Consider the following 23,582-nt stretch of genomic DNA (forward strand, 5'->3'; position numbering starts at 1 on the left):
GTCGCAGCTTACTTATCTCCAATTAAAACATCTCCCCACAGTTTTGAATAATGAGTATATTGATAGCTGGAAGGAATTTCAATAACATATATTATTTTGTAGAAAAACAACTGTCAAACTTACTATTGATTTATTGACTTTGATGGTTCATTTATCCATTCGTTCATTTATTACGATTAAAACCGGCTCCATTCTAAGCTTTTCGAAGGAGTTTTTTCTTGTTTTGCGGTTGTTGTATTTCATTTTCTCTTAATGTATCTTGATTACTTTATATTTAGAGAGAATTTGACGTTAGCTTAAACCCAATGTTTATACCATCTCTTCCTTTGTTCTCCTGTGATATTCTCTTGTTACAAACGCTTGAACTGAACCATACTATCGATTCCCACGTTTTGCCTAGCGCAATTAAGATATACATTCCTATTTTATTTTACATTACCTTATTCGGAAGAATAAGATTAGAACAAAATATACATACAAGCTTTTCTGCCAGGTGTGGTGCGAGAAAAATTTACACAACTTATCTCTTCTAGTTTTTTTCTACAATAAGGATATCATGAAACATGAACTAAAAAGTGCAATTTTGGGCGAACGTGCGTGTGTTTATGAGAGGGGAACAGAGAAAGAGACAGACGCAGACTGTAATTATGAAATTATCAAATAAATAACTGCTTCCCATTGCTTTGCTGATATTATAGATATGCTGGACGATAAACGCTTGGGAGGCAGGCTAATTCTTACGAGTATTGATGATACAATAGGCAAGCAATAAAAACTTAAACAATAAATCAAATGAATAGCAATGTGTAAGCACGGTATTTGAATTCCGTTTTGTCATATGATAAAGTTGATAATGATGGTAGTACATTTATGGTTTTCGTTATAGTGGCGTTTTATTCCTTTAACTAGGTGTGTTTATCCCATTCAATGTTTCACTAGTAATTAGGTTTAATAAGGTGTATATCACTGATCTTTTTTGCTGTTTTTGCATCCTCTTTATTATCGCTTTGTTGCCTTCCCATTATCTGTCATACTAGTTTTTAGCAGCACTCAGTTTAGTCTTACCAGATTACCATATCTGCCTGAACTTGCCAGACACTTTTTTTTGCTTTTTCTGTATCGTCTATGGCCGTTGGCTAGTTGCCCTCCGAGTGGAGGAGTCTAGGTGTGTTTGTTTTTTTTTCTTCTTCTCTTCCGCATTTTGATAAAAACCTGGCCTATCGTAAAATGACCAACATTTTGTCAATGTTGTTTCTGCTCTATTTAGAATTTCTACTAGTACAATAATTTAGATGTGTGTTTGTTGCATGTGTGAGTCTGTGGGTACCTAAGTGCCTAAAAACACTAACCACACAAGAAGAGATATATGCATTTACAGTGTCGCCAGTACTCTCGTAAAGCCCAGGCAAGCGGATAGGATTGTTTGACCAACTCCGTACACCATGGCCAAAATAGGCGACATCGGCAGATTCGAGGCTCTATGTACAAAGGCTATGGTGGCACTGCTAACAGTACCACCGGTAACCGGTGAAACTACACCCATTACCAGAATAAAAATTGAGAAAAATCGCCCGAACTTGTGCTTACGCAACGTTATGAATGCAATCACCGCTGCACCAGTATGAATGATAATCGACGAAAACAAAGCCCACAGAAAGACGTGGTACCACATATCCACGAACTTAGTCAACGTACTAGTACCCACACCTCGCAGACCGATCACATTAGCTATCGTGTCCAATTCCGATATACTTTCGGAATACATGGCTTTCGCCAAAAACCTGGCTAGGTTTTACTATGCTATCTTCTTAACTAGTAATAATTCTAATATTGTAGCAGTAATCTCGATTCGCACAGAATATTTCTGACTTGCCTTAGTACTTGCTCTCTAGCAGCAATCCCGTGATACCAATCCGTCTGGTCTATACAGAATTTTATAATTCAATGCGTGCTGCTGCTTGTGCTGCGAAAATATTTGCGACAACAGTCGTAACAATTCCGTGCTGAATTTCCTCTCGATTAATGCAGACTTTTTCGTCTGTAGTGACAATGATGGCAAAATAGACTTCCAAGGAACCGCAGATTTTCGATGACGACAGCAGTTACTGGCGGATAACTTAATCAGATATACTGCTAGCAATGATGAAGGTGGTGGCCGCAACAGGTAGTGCGAATAGAACGCACCACTGTGCATCATTGTGTGATTCTGAAACAAAGGAAAAGCGATCATTATATGACATAGTTAGGAAAATATATTAAAACAAATGAGTTGAATTATTATAAGCATCTTTAACCTTTTAACCTGCAACTGAAAGCAGTTTTCCTTTTATCGTTATTGTTGGCTGTTTCGATTTTATGTAGTCTCCCAACAAACAACTTCGTTGATTTATAGCTTGTTTAGTTGCTATTAGGCATATTTATTTGTATCTAAAATATGGAAACGGGATGCGAGTGGACAACTAGTCGGGTGTATCTCAAGGAAACAACCTTGGACCTCTGCTTTTTACTATTTTATCATTCCAGCAGGCGGTAAACTTATCTATGCAGATAATTTAAAACTCTATAGCAGACTGTAGATTAGGGTGGGGAAAAGTGATTGATTTTCCAGAACCAGTTTTTTTCGGTTCTATTTGGGGCCCCAAACAATCCTACATTACCGGAGCTCGAATGGTTTTGTCTCCGCTTGGCGCATTGCATTTTAAATTTGTATGGGAAAACCCACTTTTTTACATTTCCTTTTCGGGAGAGCTCAGCGATGCATTATTAATGCACTACACTACGTAAAAATATAGTATTCTAGATGCTTAACAACTTTGCCGAAGACACTAAAGAGCTAGGATGTCCTGAAAAAATGTTATAGCCGTTCAAAGTTGAGTACATCGAATTAAATGCTGAAAATCTTGTTTCTTGCCAACACTACCAATGTCCGGTACATCAGTAGGATTCCCATCAGAAGTAACCTGTTGTAAAGGGTTTATATACTCAGCTGGATCGAGCAAACAAATTTAGGTTAATTTTCTGGGCGTAGGCAGGATCTAAAACGTGTTTTAGAGATTACTTCTGAAGGAAATCTGCCTATCGTCGGTACATTGACAGTGTTGACAAAAAAATAATTTTCAGCGTTTGATTCGACATACTTAACTTTGAACATCTTAGCTCTTTGGTGTCTTTCGCAAAGTTGCTAAGCATCGAAAAACATACATTTTGAAGTTGTAAAACGTATGGTTTAAGCCTTTCTAAACTCTCTCAAGTGCAAAATGCAAAAAAGTGGATTTTCCCCTGCAAATTTCCATGCAAATTTTAAATGCATTGCGCCAAGCGGAGCCAAAACCAATCGACTTCCGATAAATTTAGGATTATTTGGGGCCCCAAATGGAACCAAAAAAACGTGGTTCTGGCTTTGTGTTATCAAGTTTCATTTTTTTCCACATAACGATTCCCCACCTCTACTGTAGATATATATAATATGGAGTTCCTTACTGACATTTGATTCAAACGTATTGAACCAGTACAGACCAAATTTCTTCGTAATGCTTAAGGATCACTCCCATGGCGTAGTTTTGACTAATTGCCACCTTATGCCAATCGATGCTAATTACTTGGTATTGACACACTGGCAAAGAGTGTTCAGAGCCGTATTATTTGTAGAAAAATTACTAATTGATGAAACAGACGCTTCAAACACATCCTGCGCTTTTCATTTCAACGTACTAAATATGGTCAATACGAACCCATCAGAGAGGTGTGGCATTTTTAATAATGTGTTTGAAGTGTTTGACTTTGATGAATCAAGCGTGATTTTTAAAAATAGACTTAGTTATAATGTGTTAGTCCTAAGTTCAAAACTTACTAAAGTGTGTATGGAATCGAATTGCAGCACAAAAAAAAATTTGGTAAATGTCACTAATCCAACCAATCGCCTTCTAACTTCCAGGTAGTAAAATAAAACATGTTATTTAGGTTTTTTACTGTTCGTTTTATTCAATTTCATCCACGAATGAATAATGCACTAACTTTCCTCTTGACACTGCTCATGAGGTCTTGCACAATTTTGGACCCACTGTTTTTGTGAGGTAATTCATTTTCTCCTCGTATCCTCCTCCGATTATGATGTGCCTGCTCCATGATGGCCCAGTCCTTCTCAATTGGCCGCACTTCAGGTGCGTTCGGGGGATTGAGATGCTTCGGTACGAAATTGACTTCCTTAGTATCGTACCACTCCAGAACATCTTTCGAGTAAGTGGCCGTTCAATAATTACGTAAGCACATTTTTTCACTTTCTTGTCCAAACCTTCAAGACACCCAATTACTTCAGTTGTCTCTTCTGCATCAATACCCTTGCATTAATCCACTCCTCGTCTGAGCTCCAGTTTCCTCATCCTGAAGAAGCAAGTACAATACTTCGTTTTCTCTTCTGCCCTTAATTCGAGTTAACTGTCCTTCCGTAATTTTCACTGTCCAGTCTTTAATGCACATAATTATCTGAGCAGCTGCATTAACAATATTTTTCTTACGTAAGATAACCAATCCACCCCCTCCCCCCACCTTGTAAGACAACCTACCCCCCCCCCCCACACCCCCATTTGCTTACGTAATTATTGAACGGCCCCTAGTGACACGAGGCTGAATCCGGCCTGAAAGTTGCAGGCCCATTTTGTGACTTCAGAAGTGGAAGTAAACGCTTTTGGAGGTATTCCTTCAAGTATTGCCATCAATGGGCAGGTATTGACCGTTCAGGTTGTCACGAATGGGGTACTCCGCTTTCCACACGAGCAAATTGCTTACCAAACCATGTCCTTTTTAGGCAAACTTTGACACCTTTTGCTTTCTAACGTTCTCAGGAACTTCGAATTTATGATAAGTGGTGAAGTACTGGAGCCCAGGAAGTCTGCTTTTAGATATGTCTCGTCATCCATAACGAGGCAATGTGATTTTGTCAACATCAGGATGTAGAGCGCACGTGTTTTTGCCACCGTATTCTGTCTTCTGAACTTTGTACGTGTGTAATCCTTCACGTTTTTTCACATCTTGAACGAAAGTTTTACTCAAATGCAATTTTTCAACCACATCTCCACATCTCTAACTGAACTGTTCGGATTCCTCTTAAAAGCTGGAATTACCCACTTGTGATCCTTTGCACTATTCGGAGATCCATTTTGGCCACTTTTTTTCTTTCCGGTCGATGGTCAAACTGGCTCGTTTCACCGATTTAAAACGCGAGTTACCGTAGATTGACCCCTTCCCAGTTTCCTGTTGATTGAACGATGAGAAAGATTCGGATTATTGAAGCATGTACGCAAAATTTCTTCACGCCTATTCTGTTCTTTCGACTTCATCTTCGCAACGATTGCACTAGCAGCTAAGTGCAACTTACACAGTGTCAACAATACACATTGAACAAATTTCACCCAAATGTTCAATAGATATTACCCAATGAGTAAAAAGTTACAGCCATTTGAAAATGATGCAATTTGATTCTGTACACTGCCCTCAAATAAACTATTTCAAACTAGATTCCGTACACCCTCTAGAAGACATTAGGGAACATTCATCAACGACGAGAGACGAGGGGGGGGGGTTGCAGTTTTGTGACGAAATGTGACGAGGAGGAGGGGGGGGGAAGCCAAGCTACGTAGCAAATATGAAACTAAGAATAAAATTAATTTTTTTCTTATTGTTTTTTTTTTCACTGTTTTGGCTGTTAGAGTCATTTTTATTACTTTCTTGTCTTTGAACTATTCACATATTATTCACAAATTATGCACATTAGCATAAAATTTTACACGGGTTTGTCATTAAATTGACAAATGAAAAAACGGCTTTTACGTTAAAAATACTTAACAGATGAAATTTGGCTGCGGAGTTTTCTGTTTCAACTCAACGTATCGTTCCAGCATATATAAGTGGTGTAATACTCGTATTTTTACAATGACAAAACCATTTAAAATGCTTCTCTCGACTTCATGTATATGGCATATTAGCCCATTTTTCAATTATGGGCAGTGTATAACAATGGACAATAAGATTTATGTTGAATTTGGTTTAACTCACTTGAGAAAAAAAGGGGCGTCGATGTTTACCGCACATTTTGGGAAAAACTGTCACACATACTTTGAATTGCCGGAAACGGAAGCGCTCGACCTATGCGGTTCGTTTTTTCGATTGCTCCGCACCGATTAATTAAGTTCTTGATTGCTGTACAGCGCAATGCCAGCAAAGTGTGAAAAATGCCATAAACGCATATCATGTTTTAAATAAGTGCAAAGGGTGGAGAAAAAGGTTCTACGAAATTAGGCAGTTTCGTAGTACCAGTGAAAGTGATGCCAATGCTAAAATCCTCCTTTTTTCGGTGGCGGAGCGTTTTTCGCGAGCGCTCACTATGAGTTTGTATGAGTGAGCGCAAAGTGAACTTAGGTAGCAAGAAGAGCGCGTGTGCTGCAAGATTGTATTTCACCCATGCCACGTTTCTCGCACTAACACCATCGTTCAGAGAAGATACGCTCCTAAAGATAAGTACTAGTATTGGGGATATTTTTCTTGTAATTTTTTTTTCTGATGGGGTCCTTAAGTTTTAAACGGTTTTCTGATTTTTATCAGCTGGAAGATGAGCTGCAATTTTCTGAGCAAAACGTGATTTTCAAAAAATGTTGATCATTTTCCTTTGTTTTTTAAATGAAGAATAAAAATCTGCTCGAAATGCCTTAAATGACAGTTCTCTCATATATCGTACATGGGCGAAACGTCATCTAAGACCTTTCGAGCAATTTTTTTATTCTTCATTTAAAAATTGAAGAAAAACGATAAACGTTTTTAAGAAATCACGTTTTGCTCAAAAAAAGGCGGCTTTTTCAAAAGATATATAAAAACCGGTATAGCTTTAGGACCCAATTGAATGGTAGAATGGATAGGTCGAGGAAGAGAAGCTTTGTTCTCTTTGCCTTTGATCGGGTCTCTTTCCCCCGAAGCTTGGGCGGAGGGTGATGCGGCGCGAATAGCGTCGAAAGAAGATTTTTCCTTCAAGTGAAGATCAAAGACGATGTTCGTGCTACATCCTTTCCATCGAACAGCTCGGCCTTAGGCCTCTGCCATGCTGAATGCCAACGCGGGCGATCGGGCGAGATTCTTGCCGTAGGTAAATAAACAGCTGTAAGTAGAGCTGTTCATTAACCTACGGCAGAAATCTCGCCCGATTGCTCGCGTTGGCGTTTAGCCTGGCAGAGACCTTAGGCCTCTGCCATGGTGAACGCGAACGCGTGCGATTCGGCTTGAAACTTGCCGTAGGTAAATGAACAGCCGTGAAGAGGGCTGTTTTTTTACCTACGGCAAGCTTCTCGCCCCATCGCTCGCGTTCGCGTTCACCATGACGAAGGCCTTAGGCCTTCGTCATGCTGAGTTCGGCACGGCGCGAACTGCGGCGAAACAGTTCGGGATCTGTTTTGACGCGCGTGAGTTTTCATTGCTGATATTATTCCTCACTGTGAGAAAAGACGCAGTTCGCGCCGAAGCATGACGAAGGCCTTACAGTGCGTGCTGAGACTTGAAGGACGCAGACTGGAGAATTGTTGCGAGTCTGCGATTTCTTCGATTTTTATTCGATTCGAACGGCAGCTTCAAACAGGCCGTTTTTTATGTTCTCTCGCGTGCGTGATCGCTTGCATGCAATGTTTAAACATTTGGATTCTTCGGGTGGTGGATAGTTTACGCGCGCGCCGCTTTTAACTTCGCGCGCAACATTGTTCGATTCCGTCACTTATCACGGTGACCCAACCCTTCCTCTACGTGGCAGTCGTGGAGATGCAGAGGTAAACTCGGTCTCCGACAACAACGATTACTACAACTCCTTCCTCACAACATCCTTTCTTACCCTAACAATCGTAAGGACGTGGCCGGTGCCGTTTTTTATTTTTCCTGTGTGGACTGCGACCAGAGACATTTGATCTATTGTTATATTACCCAGGTGTTTTCTGTACTGCGCACTTCATATTATTGGCAGTATCACTATTGAATGATACGCATTTTCATCCGTGCTTGTGTGTGAGAGTTTACTCTTCCGTTTCAAGCTTACTGCTTTACTATACCGAGCCTCTTTCTATCCTACCAATATCGCCAAATTACAATTCCCTGGAGTGAGAATACACCTAACGTTCCTCTCTGGTCAGGTTAATTCCAAGAGGCACTTATTATGTCAAGAGGAAGGAGTCTTATCGAAACCTCGATCCACCTGCCAATATCGCCAATTACAATTCCCTGGAGAGGATAAATGTGATCAGTTTTATTATAAGAAGGACTTATTTTGTCAAGAGGAAGGAGTCTTATCGAAATCTTGTTTCTTCTACCAACACCACGTCACAATCACAATTCCCTGAAGATGCACCTAATTCTTCACCTCTGGTCAGTTTTATTATAAGAGAACTTATATTTTGTCAAGAGAAAGGAGTCTTATCGAAACCTCCACCCAAGACCGCGCCATAGTTACAATCCCCTGAAGAAAACTATTATTCGTTACTTAGACCAGTTTTATTATGAGAGGGACTTATTTCTGTTAGGATGAAAGTCAGCAGGGGTACTATAGACATCAGCTTGAAAGAAAGGTGTGCAGTGAAGAGCCTGAGGCCAGCGACGTTATGGATCTATACAAAGCGGAAGCTACTGAATTGTTGTACATTGAAAATGGTAAACTAATCCCAAGCTGCCATATACTTGGTTCCCTGTGCTTCTTCCCTAGCTCAGATCCATCACGGAGGAGCAACTACGAAATGTGTGGTCGTTAAGCTCAAGCTCAAGCTAACATACTTTGAATTGCCGGAACCGGTCACGTAACGCGACACCAGGGGTCTGACGTTTAATGAGTATCCCGTATCCAAAATCTTAATGCAATATGACGTCATTTGTTCAGTAAACAACTTAAAAACCATGATTATTCTCGACCACAGTGCAGTTTTAACATGAAGATATATTACCGTGTAAATGGTGTTACCAAAATTATCACAATGATGATTGTCATTACTGGCAAATCTTGTCGTTTCTTGCTGTGTCGATGGAACCGTAATGTCAGTGGTACCGCTATAAAATTTGGTAGCGCGACTTTTATATCGGATTTGACGTTTATAGCATAGCCCTGCGCGAACCGACTTTGGCTTACATTTTAGCCTGGATATTAGAAATTAACTTAAAGAGCATTGTACGGGTCCTAGATAATGACAACTAAATGCACTTCTTATGACGGGTTGGTTCCGCAATTTAGATAGTTATATCATGTACGGAAACCCGATACATTTCGTAACGCGACACAATCGCTGAATTTCACTTTTTCAACCTTTGATGGCATACGTTCAGATAAAATCTTGTTGGTCGGAATAGCAACTAAATTTTTAATGCGATTGCCTTGGCATTTTATCAATCAACTTAGAATTCTGTCTTATTCGATATGCATATTGCATTTTTTTAAATTTTTGAGCTATGAGTGCATGAAACTTTGCCAGTTTTTATACTCAGTAGGTATCTTAACTCAAATACAAAACAAAAGATTATCGGGGCGAAGCACCGTGTCCTCTCGCGTATGCGTCGGTGAGAGGGAATAAAGCGGTCGTACATAATGCTTCGGTGTAATCGTGTCTTCGGTCTTGGTGAGCTTTGCTCATCTAAGGATTATCGGTGTATTGTGATTTCCGAGATGTACCAAATCATTATTTCGGAGACTGTACGCCCGTTGGTTCTTTTTGAGCACGTTACGATTCAGAGTAGGTTTCGTTCGTTCGATAAATATTGTAATTATTCAATCGCGACGAAGACAAACCCTGCATGGATGCCAAATCTATTCCTGTTTTGCCGGTTTCCTTTTTTTTTCTTTTTAATAAAGCGGCTGTTTTGGCTATTTCGTCATACCAGTGGTCGGCACGCTCTTGCTTGCTTTCGGAGAAGGCAGTTCAGTTTCGCGCGCGGTAATTTGACTGCGCCCAGTGTTACTATCTTAATACAGCGCTCTATCGGTTATTTGAGCTGGTACCAGTATCTTGCGTAGTTTGCGTTTGGCGTGCTGTTGTTACGTTTTACGAAATCCATTCGATTCTAGGTAAATTTGAATTAAGTTCACGGCAATAAACGCGAAGTTTGGTGTGATACAGACTGTTAACGATTGGTAGGTTGCCGAAGATAACTAGATCGTGGCGCGGTTCTATTTATATCGTCTCCTGGTGGTCGGTTGCCCAGAGACCGAGAAGTAACCATATCGTGCGCGAATTTGTGTAGAAAAGATCGCACCACCAACCTCGATGGATCCAGATCAATTCCTTTCCACTAACACTAATTCCTTCCTTTGATACTTGTGGATGCTGCAGAAGATTCCTCGGTCTCTAGTAGCAACAAGTATTAAACTAACACTCCCGATATCCCTTCCTCTATTGATCTGCATTGGGCGTGGCCAGCTTCGTTATTGACCAGTGAAAAGAAAGATCACCAGGAATTGTACACTGAGAATGGCTTGCTACTTCCAGGCACCATTTTGACGGTTCTTCGTGCAATTTCAGCTGATTCTGGTCAATCGCGGGCAACACACGGGCGATCAAATATGCTATGCTATGCTATGATGGCATACGTTCAGATATTAGCTCTGCCGTAAGTTCTTGGACGAGCCATTGGCATCCCTATACCGAGTAATAGTGAATGACAATGAACTCATGAATGGGCCCAAATTAATTTGTGCCCGCTGTCAGCAGTAAAATAAAGATGTTTGAAAAGAGGCGGTGATATGCTATCTCGTTTACAGATATGTTGATATGTTAGCCCTTGAAGCCACTGTTACCAACTGTACAGATTTATCTGGAAATGTACAGATTTTCTCGGTTTTTTCGGTACAGATTCTGTACCGTACAGATTACAGGTTTCAAGAAAAAGTACAGATAAGTACAGATTTTTTAAATGGTTAGAAAAGATTAGACAAAACTTTTTGACCGATCGCAATGAATGCGATCTTGCAATACACGCACTTAGAATTTACTGCCAAATCTCGGAAATTCGCTGTCGAGAATGGCACCACTCGGTTAAAAAACGGCAGCTGTTACATTTTTTCGTAAATCTCGATTTAACCAAACTGAAATGTTGGCACAAAATATCCGAAATATCGGTAGTGTTGCTGAATTATGGGTTTCATTGTTTTTTGGCTGAATTTTCAGGAGATTGAACCGCAATGGCTCGGTAATAAAAACTGTAATTAAAACTGAGTCAACGCAGTCGCAGTTTTCTCTGAACAATTCACGTTGAAGCTGTTTTTTTTTTCAAAAATATATAAAATAAAACCTTGGTACAGATTTTTCCCGGAAATAGTACAGATGAAAAAGATTATAGTAGCTCCCAGTACAGATGAAAATGTGGCAACACTGCTTGAAGCATGGCGCGATGCCATAGGGGTGTTCTTGGACCTTTGTTTCTTCTGGCGAATTTGGTTTCTTCGGGCGAATTTCTTTTGGCGCAATGTTCTCAAAAACATTTCAGTATTTCGATGGTGTCGCGTTACGCAAAACAATTTCCTGCAAATGCTGTCGCGTTACGAAAATGCGAACTTTGGAAATGTGGGCTAGTGATGGGAAATATCGCCCAAAAAAGACATCGATAACAATCGATAATTTCAGGTTCTTTATCGATATCATCGATAAGTATCGATAATCTGGCGGCTAACGTTTGCGGTAAAAAAATGGACTTTTTTCAGATGGTAATGAAAAAAAAAACTAAGACAGATAATTGAGTTAGATAAATTTCCCATGGAAGGTAATCATGTTAGCTTCCTCGCGAAAAAATATTACGTGCGGCCTTCCGACAGTTAACCGGAACATTCGCCATGGCGGACGAAAACATGCGTGTAGCCATGTTTTTAAGCTCTTTCTTCGTTTTTTTTCTAATTTCATCCTCCGTTTTTGCGACAAAATGGTTGGAATAGATCTTGCGCTTTATTACAAAAGTTCACATCAATGGACAACGTAATCCTAATTCCCTAACAAAAAAAAAAGATCTTGCGCTTCAAGTTTTCCCAGAAATTCTCGATGAGAAGCAGCTAGGGGACACTTGGGGGATTCGCCGACTTCGGTACCACATCGATATTCAGCCGCTCCATCTCCTACAACGATCGCTTCGAGTAGTTGGCCGACGTCAAATCTGGCCAGAACACCGTGTCTTCGCGCTTATGGTATTTCTTCATGAACGACGCAACTTCTGGCAGGCACTTCGTACTTTAAATGTACAGATTTTCTCGGTTTTTTCGGTACAAATTCTGTACCAGTTTTCTCTGAACAATTCACGTTGAAGCTTTTTTTTTTTCAAAAATATATAAAATAAAAACTTGGTACAGATTTTTCCCGGAAATAGTACAGATGAAAAAGATTATAGTAGCTCCCAGTACAGATGAAAATGTGGCAACACTGCTTGAAGCATGGCGCGATGCCATAGGGGTGTTCTTGGACCTTTGTTTCTTCTGGCGAATTTGGTTTCTTCGGGCGAATTTCTTTTGGCGCAATGTTCTCAAAAACATTTCAGTATTTCGATGGTGTCGCGTTACGCAAAACAATTTCCTGCAAATGCTGTCGCGTTACGAAAATGCGAACTTTGGAAATGTGGGCTAGTGATGGGAAATATCGCCCAAAAAAGACATCGATAACAATCGATAATTTCGGTTCTTTATCGATATTATCGATAAGTATCGATAATTTCCCCGTTCACGGCCAGCCCGGAGCGAAAGAAGAGCAACTTTGACATCTCTTTCTCGCTGATTGTCAGCCACAGCCGCACCTTCTTGGGGAGCTTGGTCTGTGAAATAAACTTAAGCTCGGTACTCACTTCCTTCGTGGGGGAGGTAAAATACGAAGAGCCCTGCTAGTCGTTGCCATCCAGGGTGAGATAGGTCTAGTCGTCCATCACCACTGTCACGTCGCGATTCGCCGGAAAATCTACTTGACCATCTTGTTCAACCGCTGTCGCTGCGTCATTGCCTGCAGCTCCGAGACCAGTGGACAGGACTGCCGCTTCCTGACATGTATGTCCATGTTCTCTTTTACTTTTCACTGTTTTAGCGCATGCACCAACCTCCCGGCCAAGTGCACGCAGTGATTTAGCCACTTTTCCCTCGGTTTTCCTCTTCAGCATCCTTTGAAGCTTCTTGTCGCTCGGGGTCGTTGGCCGTCCGGAGCCGGGCTTCCTTTCGATGCTCTGATCGTTGTCCAATAGTGTCAAGATGTTGTAGATGTCAGAACGGGCATACCCAGTGTCCATAAAGTGCCGCACGATGTCCGTTTTTGACGCGGCGGGGTACCGTTCTTTGAACGCGCACACTTCTGAACGGAGTAGCTTCACTTTTTTCGCTATAAAAGTTAGAGTTTGACTGATAAAGCTGTCAATTTTTTTTTTGCTAAGTCATAGATTACTATGATTGATGATGCATGAGTAGTTTCGTCAGTGCGATTAAAGGTAAACCCATGAAAAATTGGCAATTTTGGTCTATTTTTTCACCGAAAACGTTATTCGACAAATGCAATTTTGCTATGTAAATCTGTTAAAAACAGAGTCAGTGATTGCCCAAACAGAATGGATACGTTTGCGTTGCGTTGACGTTAAATTGACAGTAAATGTATGGCCTTGAATGACAAATCTTACGATACTGCGAATGAAAATTCGAACAACCGGACGAGTTAAACAGTTTGTTTTGGAAAGTCTTCGGGTTTTACACCGGAGTGCTTTCTACGGAGTAGTTTCAAGCCGAAGTTTGTTTTGAAGGTTGTATAATAAGGGAAATAATTGAAGCAGGCAAAATTCTGTCAATTTTTAAATGGCCAAAACTTTACGAAAAATGAATCAATTTTGACAAAGCAGGTTTCATTTTACTGGAAAACTGTCCTAGTTTCCTAGTACTACTTGAGAACTGGACGTGACCAAGGGTCACTGGAAATGTTTCAGATGTGTGCGAAGTGTGTGCCAAAGTGTACATTTTTGCAACGCGTAAAACTTTTTCTGACATTCTGTTTCACTTAGGTTCATATATTGTCAGTAAATCAGAATTTATTTCGAGTTCATTGGTAGCCAAAGATTGAAAATTCGCCAAGGAATCATCGAGGTATGAATTTATTAAGTATGGGTGTTGATTTTGGCGGTTTTTTCCCTGTTGGGTACTAATTTTCTTTGAGCTTGCAGCACTCTAGCAGAATTCAATCGAACATTGTGGGTGTGTAGGTCTTATTAAACCAAGCAACTTTGCAAACTTGCGTTTGAAAATCTATCTGGATTAACATTTAAAAAGGTCAGATTATTTTCACGCGGATTTTCTCTAAAGCCCTATTTAGAGTTCCAATCGAAGTGAAAATCTCATAAAAAATGTTCATTTTTTCACGCCCGTGAAAAATGCAACCTGCAAAATTCCACTTCGCTTGGAACTGTAAACAAATTCGATCCAGCGAAATCGAAGGTTGTGGATCTTATCTTTTTCACTTGGGTTTACCCCGCGTAAGAAAACCTAACTGTATTTGAACCTTTTTCTTATGAATCAAAATATCTTAGTTAAAATTATCTGAACTTTCCTTTAAAAATATAAAAAATAAGTTTAAGATCCTACTCTGAAAAAAATATAATTTTAAAAACAAAAAATGATTTTAGATAATATCGGTGATCTCAGATTTTTTTAAATGAAGTATTTTAGATAGACAATTTAGTTGCATAAAACGTTCTATGCGTTGCAAAAATGTACACTTTGACACACACTTTTGAAATCCGAAACATTTTCGGTGTAGGTTGGTCACGCCAAGTTCTCAAGTAATATTGTGGCGCCAGCACTAAATTAAAGTTCGGAAGTCGAACTTTCGACTTCCGAACTTTCTTCCGACTTTACAAACACATAAAGCAACTGCGTGTTTACACATGAACTGCGGGAATGATTTTAATGTATTTGTTTTTGTAAGCCGGACTGACAGCGCAGTGGCGGCTGAGATGGTTGCAGTGTTGCGAGAACAACAAAAATAAGCATCGGAAGTGAGCCTGACTGCCAGTTTATCAGCGACGTTTTGATAATTTTTATTTAAATGCACAATACTAGGAAACTAGGATAGTTTTCCAGTGAAATGAAACTGGTCATCAAAATTGATTCATTTTTCGTAAAGTTCTGGCCACTTAAAATTTGAGAGAGTTTTATCTATCTCAATTATTTTGTCTACCCCCTGTATAAATCAGAACTCTTTTTTTGACGCAACAATTTTGTTGATTTGGATTTTTAGTGGAACTAAAAATTGTTTGTTGGGTAACAGATACTTTAAACTTAAACAGTTCCAAGTTAAACTAAACAATTACCAGAAAATTACCAATACACTGCCGCTATGCATGTCCATCATATTATAAGAGTTGGCAAGCCAGAGAAAATGCATTTTATTACAATTTGGTATCATTGCTTTTTATGAGATGGTGCAAAAAGTTGGGATATAATTAAAGTTCTCCAGTATTAATTTGTCGAATTCATCTGTTCTTAGGAAACTAAAACTATAAATACCTTTTTAGTTACCATTTTTTCTCAGAAACTCAGTGACACCCGGGGCGAACCTTTACACAACCTCCAACAATGCTAAATCTTGTCGAATAGCAGCACCCAACAAATACCTAGCGGCAAAAGCAACTCCTGGGGTAGGGTAGGTGAGGTCTCCTTCTTTTGGGTCTCCTCCAGTAGCAAGCCGCACTGACTTGTGCTCACTCTTATAATATCGATAATTATCGCTAGCGTCAAAAAATTAACGATAATATCGATGTCCAGCATCTATCGATATTATCGATAAGTATCGATAAGTTTCCCATCACTAAATGTGGGCATCCTGATCAGTTTTTAGTCATACATTACTTGGCAGAGTTACCAATTAGTTAAGCTTAGTAATTACTTGGCTAATACCAATCAGTTAAGCTATTTGGGGTTAAAATAGTCGATTACACTGTTTAATACTACCTTTGAATTTATAATACAATATTTTTAGTCATATTTTCCTTGGCAGAGTGGTTGTTTAGGCTAATACCAATAAGTTAAGCTATTTGAGGTTAAAATAGTCAAATACACTGTTTGATACTACCTTTGAAATTATAATACAATCGCGTTTCCATAATTCATTTTAATTCCAAAGCAGAAAAGACATTTTTACATATTTAAAGTTATCTGAAAACCATTCTAGCAATTCCCCATGGGGTTTAATTGGCATTGAACATAACTCCATTGAAATGCAAACTCCTTACTTCTGGGGAGAGATAATTTGTTGCAGATGCCTAAAAAGCTCAAAAACTCGTTGTCGGTAACTTAATAAAAATAGCACAGAAAAATTTCGTAACGCGACACAACTTTGACCCTATTGTAACTTTGAGTGGAATGCACCAATTTCACATACCAATATATGCTAAAAAAGATTTAATCCAGTACTAAAAATACTGGATACTACTTTTCTACGATGTGTAACATTAGCACCATACGAAAAAAAAACTATTTTCGTAACGCGGCACCATAGTAATGCGACTGTTTTTCAATGATCTGCCAATTAAAATTACTGAATGACAGTGATAACTGCGTTAGGCCATAAATACGTCTATAAAAAACCTTTACTTTCAGAAGTATCACATGTCCATGGCTTCAAAATAAATTATATTAAGCATATGTTTTTAAATAGTGTCAAAACTATGGTTTTATTAATCTTTTTTTTTGTGTTTATAATTCCGAAGATTTCGGAACTCTATGAATATTACGTTTCTTGAGAGCTTGTTCCAGGTCCTGGTTGAACACTTTGTGCAAAGTCCATTTCGGAACATGAGATGGCCGACCATGTAACAAACAAATCGGTAGGATTTTTATCAAATTTCTTCTTTTTCAGTAGACCAATCTTAGTTGAACGTGTGCGACCGGATCCGAGCAGATTTCTCGAGATCGTCTTTAGCCGGAATCATCAAGGATCATATGAATCATCTCAAGCAGCTTTGTTTGTATTCGGATGATGAGTCTGCAAGTTGACTTAATTCAATATAACGATGATCTAACTCAGGGATATCAAGCTTCTCTTTCATGCCTAACTGTCCACTGCGTCACATGGTGAGTTCAGGCCTGATTTTTCGCATATGTTGCCTCTTGAAATTCTACATCTAATCGCGTATGGTACCGCTTCGTCGGAGAAACTTGTAGAATTCCGCAAAGCAAAATATAAGTGCTACATTCCATTATCGGAGATTGACCTTTTGTCTATCGTTCCTAAGTAGGGATTCGACCATACGAGGACTGACTTGTTGAGACCAGCATCGTACCACACCACAATACCAGTTATAAGGATGTGCTCATGGGACTCCGGAGAACAGCTTTTTAGCTTTTTAAAGATACCTGCTTTCAACGTAAGCTCAGAAGCGGGAGACACTGAAATTTCTGCTTATAATTACTCCACAAATTTGCAAATGCTAATTGTTGAAGTGATGTTCGATTCACATTTTATAGAATCAATTGGCATGTTTGATATGTGTTGTGTATATAAATTTACCATATGGTAATATACTCAGCTACTGTTATTAATGCAGGCAGCGTTGAAGTTTGCGTTGGAGATTAGGTCTAATAAACTCGGGATGCTTAACTGATTAAGTGAGTATTTGATTAGATTGGGAATTAAAAAGTGTTACGCCTCGATAATTATTACAGTTAAGAAGTCAACAATCAACCGCAATAATGCATAGACAAAGTTGTAGAATTACATTTTTGGCTTTTGTTACATATGCACACGGTGAAACGGTGTAAAAACCCTAATAGGTAATAATATTGATAGGAACTTTCTAGATCAATCAAGAGTTACTGTAAGCAAATCGTATCAAGTAAGTCTGTTGTGTTCATCATGCATATTGTTCTAGTACATCTATCGAGTTTCAAATTATCCCTGATGTAAAGACTCGAGGCCACCAAGAGCGCAAAACTCCCATTCAGCATTCATTTACGCCCCGCAGCGTCACACGATGGGCCATGTAGTTCCATTCATGTACCGTTAGCTTGGTAATATGTAGAAAAACAATTGAAACTGAATTGAAAAAAAAAAACAACTGATCGTAAACTTAACGCTCGATCCAGTTGCCAAGCTATGATTATGGTGTGATTGATTTATAATGCTAATAATAAACAGACAGCTGTCGGTTTCTCATGCTTCTGCTTGTTTGACCACAGGTTGACGGAAACATCGTAATGCTTTAACCTTACATTTTTTACCTGAACTAATTGATTAAATGCATTACGGTATTATGTGTAGTATGTACTTTTGAACAAACGTTTCTAGCGTAAGCCAGCGAAAAAAAAATTAAGTAGGTAAGTTTTTTTTGCTGACACGGCTAAACGAAATCATCACAAAGGTATCGGCTATATTATCGTCAGGTTTTACCTATTATTGTCCGGGGGGTTAATGAATTCATAGAGAACTAATATTTTGCAGAGAGGTACTCTGCATTAAGAAGAACCATCATGCAAGAAATTAACGATCTTGGACTTCATTTACCCCCCTGACGATAATAGAGCCGATACCCTAATTATTTTTTTGCCCTTATGCTCTCATGTTGGTTCACGCTAGGTTTATTGTCCCGTATACTAACTTCGATCTAGTTCTACTAGTGTTACATTCAGCATTTCAATAGTTTTACTAATTTTTAACACTTCGAATGATAATATTGAAATTAAAACTTATGATCTGCTTTTCCCGCAACGCGAAAAATATTTTTACTACAATCAATAAGCTATCTAGGCAATACACATAGTCACATATCAGACCACGACAAAAAAAAACAGTTTATGACACTGAAGTGTTTCTCTAAACCTTATCATACAAATCGCACCCCGATTACGAGGTAACTTCCCTTATCAGAAGAGAATGAATCATTCATTGTTCGTCAGCTGCGCTCCGTTTCAACTACTGTCGTGTTTTGTGCGAGTCTTGAAGCTTTAACTTTTGCTTTTCTTTGAAAGTTATGAAAATTCTGATTATTGCATATTCGCAATTTTTTTTTAATTTGAATATGTTTACTGGATTATAATTTTGGCTTCACTGCTGAATCGCTGCAAAAGTTTGTTTCTATTTTAATCGATTAAGATAGAGGAGGACCCACACGACAAGAGAAAAATAACACAGAACGGGACATTCCTCTCGACTGCTTCTATTCGATCGATTATTTATTTAGCACAGTACAATGAATGTACAACTGGTGCAAGGAGCAACTGAATGTCAACAAAAATTATCACTGTACTTTCACAGCGGCTGCATGTCCACTGTACTTGTAGTAAATGATTATAACATCTGCAGCTTTGTATATATAATTGCTGTGAACAGTATCAAATCCATACCTTTCTATCAGTTTCCGCCGCTAAGCTTTGGCGATGACCTTTAATCTGCGTTGTATAGTGTACATTTAGGAAACACTAAGCAGAGTTTCTATTATGACGATGTTATCTGCAGACTAAACTAGGCGCAGTTTCCAACAGCTCTTTTTCCACACTGCGCCCATCCTTACATACCACTTATCAGTAATTATGAACACAACAGCCTTGAAAAATCAGATCTGTTTGTATAACTATTCAGAGTAAATTCACTTTCATTGCATCATTTATTCTTTTTCATATTGTTACATTTGTACACAAAATGCAATAAACAATAACCGTACACACGTAGTTTTTTCTCCTATCCAACGACAACACTTGATTGCTTTTCAAACAATTACAACATAAATCTTCTCTTCAATATTTGGTACTTCCAAAATGGTGCGCTGCGAATCAAGCAAAACATTTCACTACAGAGGATAATCACAGTTCATAACTACATGCAGATCGATTTGTTTTAGTATACAATCGAGTCACTTTGTTCATAATATTTCAACCTGCGATGCGAACAATCGAAAAAGGCGACCTGGCGACACCATTAGACGAAGGCGATCCGTGCTCACCAAAATCCTCTGGATCTGCGCCTCTTGTCTTGCGTTTCCTATCAGGCGATTGACGATTCGTTTTTTTGTTTGGTACTTTGACAGCAAAGACGGTGTTGAGATTGTCAAGCAATTCCGACACAAGCACTGTTGTGTGAAAATGAGAAGGTGAGGAGTGCCATCACCGTCACGAGCACTGTTTAAAATATTCATCATATTGAATAAATATTGTGTCGTTTAAATTGAACATTTCCGGAATACTTCGTGGTACGGGCGAATCTAACAAATTGTAATCAAATAGAGATGCTACCGAAAACGTAGAAGGAAACTTCTATCCTCCTTTAAACCTCGAGAAAGTATTGTATCTCTTTTCTAACTATTAATAAATTCGATATCTGTTAAAAGCGAAATCTTAAAAGCGCTTACATCATGACCAGCTAGCTGGCATCTCTATCTTATTTGCTTTGTTTCATCGCAGCTAACATCGCAGTGGATCCGCGATTTGCGGGCCCCATTGACAGATGCTATGTTATGCGTATGAAAAGTAGCGGTGATATGCTTTCTCGTTTACACATACGCTGAGATGTTAGTCCTCGAAACATGGCGGGATGCCAGCTAGCTGATCATGACCACATAAATAGGCGGAATCGAAGTTGTCAACAAAAAAACATCGAAGGCAAAAGGCGTATTCCGATATAATAACGTTAACTGCCGTGAAGCGCATTTCAGTCCCATTTGCATTTTCGTAGACTTTGAGTTCTGACCACTAGCGGATAGAATCGACTATGCGAGAAAAATAAAACGATTGTATAACAAATCCTCGAAAACCATTCCCCAGAAAATAAAACGCCGAAGCTTTTTCCCCAGAAAACAAAATCCCAGAATGTACCAATCACCAGAAAACTGCTACCCAGAAAGTACTAATCCCCAGAAAGTTATTAGCCGGAATAAACCAATGCCCAGAAAACTATTTCCCAGAAAATACCGTTTTCCAGAAAACTGTTATCCTGAAACGAAGAAATATGCATTCTTATTTTTTTAACATGCAAAAGCTGTTAAAACTGAGTTTTTGTATATCTGAAATGTATACATATGTGCTTAATCATAGAAAACTGAAAATCGAGCTGAAAGCCTGAAAAGTTTTGTGTTTTGCGATTTTATCATTTGAATCAACTTATTATCAACTAATACCTACATTTGTTCTTTCATGGAGTAAATAAGTAAGCGCTTGACACCAGGCCTTAGTCATAAAATCAGAGAACTTTCAGTAATCATTTTTGACTGAAGGAACATCACAAGTCAACCACAAAAACACAGTAGCAAATTGATTTTTGAGGGTCCTTGACCAGAAATCTAAAATACCCCTTCTTATCTTAATTCGGTAAATCTAGTTTATATGGAGGGCAGCCCCCTGCAGTAATTACCTCTGTATAGGTTCGTTCGTTTTCCTGGGTTGATGCAACATCCACTAGTATATATTGAACGAGCGAAAGGGAATCCGGTTACAATCCCGGAGTTTGTTGAGTATACGTTTGCATTGGCGTGCACACCGGAAACTGTAGTGCCTTTGTAATCATGGCAACATGAATCCTTTCCTTCGAGAAGTCAACAAGAGATATCGGAAGAGTTTTCTTTTCTGTTTAACAGTCATACTAGCCATGGAAGTCTTCCATCGAGAGATATGGTTGGACAGGCTGGTAGAGCATGGTATTAAATTGCTGTGTCGATATTCTCTTCTTGAACCTTGAAAATCGAAGACTGGGGCACGCAAACTCTCAACAGCTTGTACCGAATCCGCAGCAGGTCTCCAAGGTTTAGAGTCTCTAGTCGATAGATCAATGTAGGTAAGAGAAGTCGGAAAATTAGATCCGTAACTTCGGGATAAGGATTGACTCTGAAGACTGGGATGACTCGGGCTACAAGGCTGCCGGGTCGGAGGTCCGCGCGTGCTCCAGGTTCGCGCGGGTGTCACGCCGTGGACCTGCCGGCGCTTCTACCTCAACGCACTCCGGGGCATCCGGACGTGTGGGCCACCCGTTCGTCCGCTCGCCCGTCGCGCCCGGGTTTATACGCTTCCCGGCTTGGGCTGCAGTCATCGATAAACAGTCAATTCAGAACTGGCACGGCTGAGGGAATCCGACTATCTAATTAAAACAAAGTGGCAACAAGTTTTCAAAAACCAAAAGCTTGATATGTTGAATCAAGGTTTCGCTATCGTTTTTAATTTAGCCTGTGTCTCTGAAAGGGTACTTACTCCACGGTTCCCCTCGATAAATCCTGAACAAATGTCCCCTACTGTCCCAAAAAGTATGATAAATTTATGATCTTTTGAGAAAAGTTCGATCAAGTTCGGTTTAGATCTTGCGGAATGGCAGGTAATTTTTTTTTTTCATTTTTCCGGCTCTGGGGTCAGTTACGCACGTGTTAATTAAAATGTCGAAAAATTTAGAAAGTTAACAATATAATAACTGAATACTAATGTTTTTTTCTAGATACGGTTTCTGGGCATTAGGGCATTCTGGGGAACGGTTTTCTGGTAACTAGTACTTTCAGGGGTTTAGAATTCTGGTAACTAGTATATTCTGGGATTCGGTATTCTGGAGAATGGTTCATTCTGGGGAAAATCCTTCGACACTTTATTTTCTGGGGAATGGTTTTCTAGGAAAAGTCGGACAACCAAATAAAACAATTTGTTCGGCAAAATTTCCAAAAAAATTACGCGGTTTTTTTTACGCGGACTCCGGAATTTACGCGATATTTTTTTTACGCGGATTTCGGTTTCTCTTTACTCGGATCTCAGAAATAACGCAGGTTTTTTTTTGACGCGGATTCCGGAATTTACGCGTTTTTTACGCGGACTCCGGGATTTACGCGATTTTTTACGCTGATTCCGGAATTTACGAGGCACGTATTCCTCGCGTAAAAAGCGACTTTAGTGTATTTCGAAATATTTCCAATATTCAATATTACGAAGTATTTATCGTTGCATTTTTGGGCACCCCTTTATTCATATTATAGCTCATTGACGTTATATTCATGATGTATAGATACATGGTGTAACGGTATGTCAAAACGCATAGTCAGCCATGTTGAAAAATCAGTTGACATGGCATCGGTTTGTTTATAATAATAATTGAATTTTCAGCTGCAGTTAATTTGATAAATTGAGTCTATAAAACACTTAATGATGGACTGAAATTATCATATAATTTGGCTGGGATTAGTGATAAGATACCTATCGTGGCAAGTAGTATTCTACAGTTGTCGAAATGTAAGTCTCGCAACCGGATGAATTTGGTTCGCTCTCGTTCATTTTTAGTAGATCAATAGTAGAATTTAACCACATACAATCAACCTCCCAAGGTATGTGCTTCAGTTATCCATGTTGCGCCGGATCATAGCCGCATGAAACCTGCGCAGGAATTCAAAGCAATCGAAAATCCATAACTGGATGGAAAAATTAGCTATTACCTGTTTACCAGAAAAAAACCAGAGGATGATCAACCGGGCCGTCTCATCTTGAAAAATGATACTGTACAAATCCAAAATCTGCGACAAGGATGTAACGCAAAAAATTAGCTGGGTCGTTTTGGAATATATACTATTTTTCTTTAAGTTAGTACCGATAAATCCGTAGTATTTAATAAAATATTCAGTAC

At 39.2% G+C, this 23,582-nt stretch overlaps 1 protein-coding gene across 1 annotated transcript; it reads right to left on the reverse strand.

The window, feature by feature from the left end:
• Positions 1–113: 113 nt before the first annotated feature.
• LOC129721116 (transmembrane protein 170A-like) lies at positions 114–20,001 on the reverse strand. Its single transcript, XM_055673291.1, has 2 exons — positions 19,349–20,001; positions 114–2,206 (listed from the first exon to the last, which is right to left on the reverse strand). Exon 2 carries the CDS (start codon positions 1,763–1,765, stop codon positions 1,373–1,375), a length of 393 nt encoding a protein of 130 aa, XP_055529266.1. The 5' UTR covers positions 1,766–2,206; positions 19,349–20,001; the 3' UTR covers positions 114–1,372.
• Between the last annotated feature and the right edge of the window lie 3,581 nt (positions 20,002–23,582).

The sequence above is a fragment of the Wyeomyia smithii genome, chromosome 2 (genome assembly GCF_029784165.1).
Source record: "Wyeomyia smithii strain HCP4-BCI-WySm-NY-G18 chromosome 2, ASM2978416v1, whole genome shotgun sequence".
Taxonomy (NCBI): domain Eukaryota; kingdom Metazoa; phylum Arthropoda; class Insecta; order Diptera; family Culicidae; genus Wyeomyia; species Wyeomyia smithii.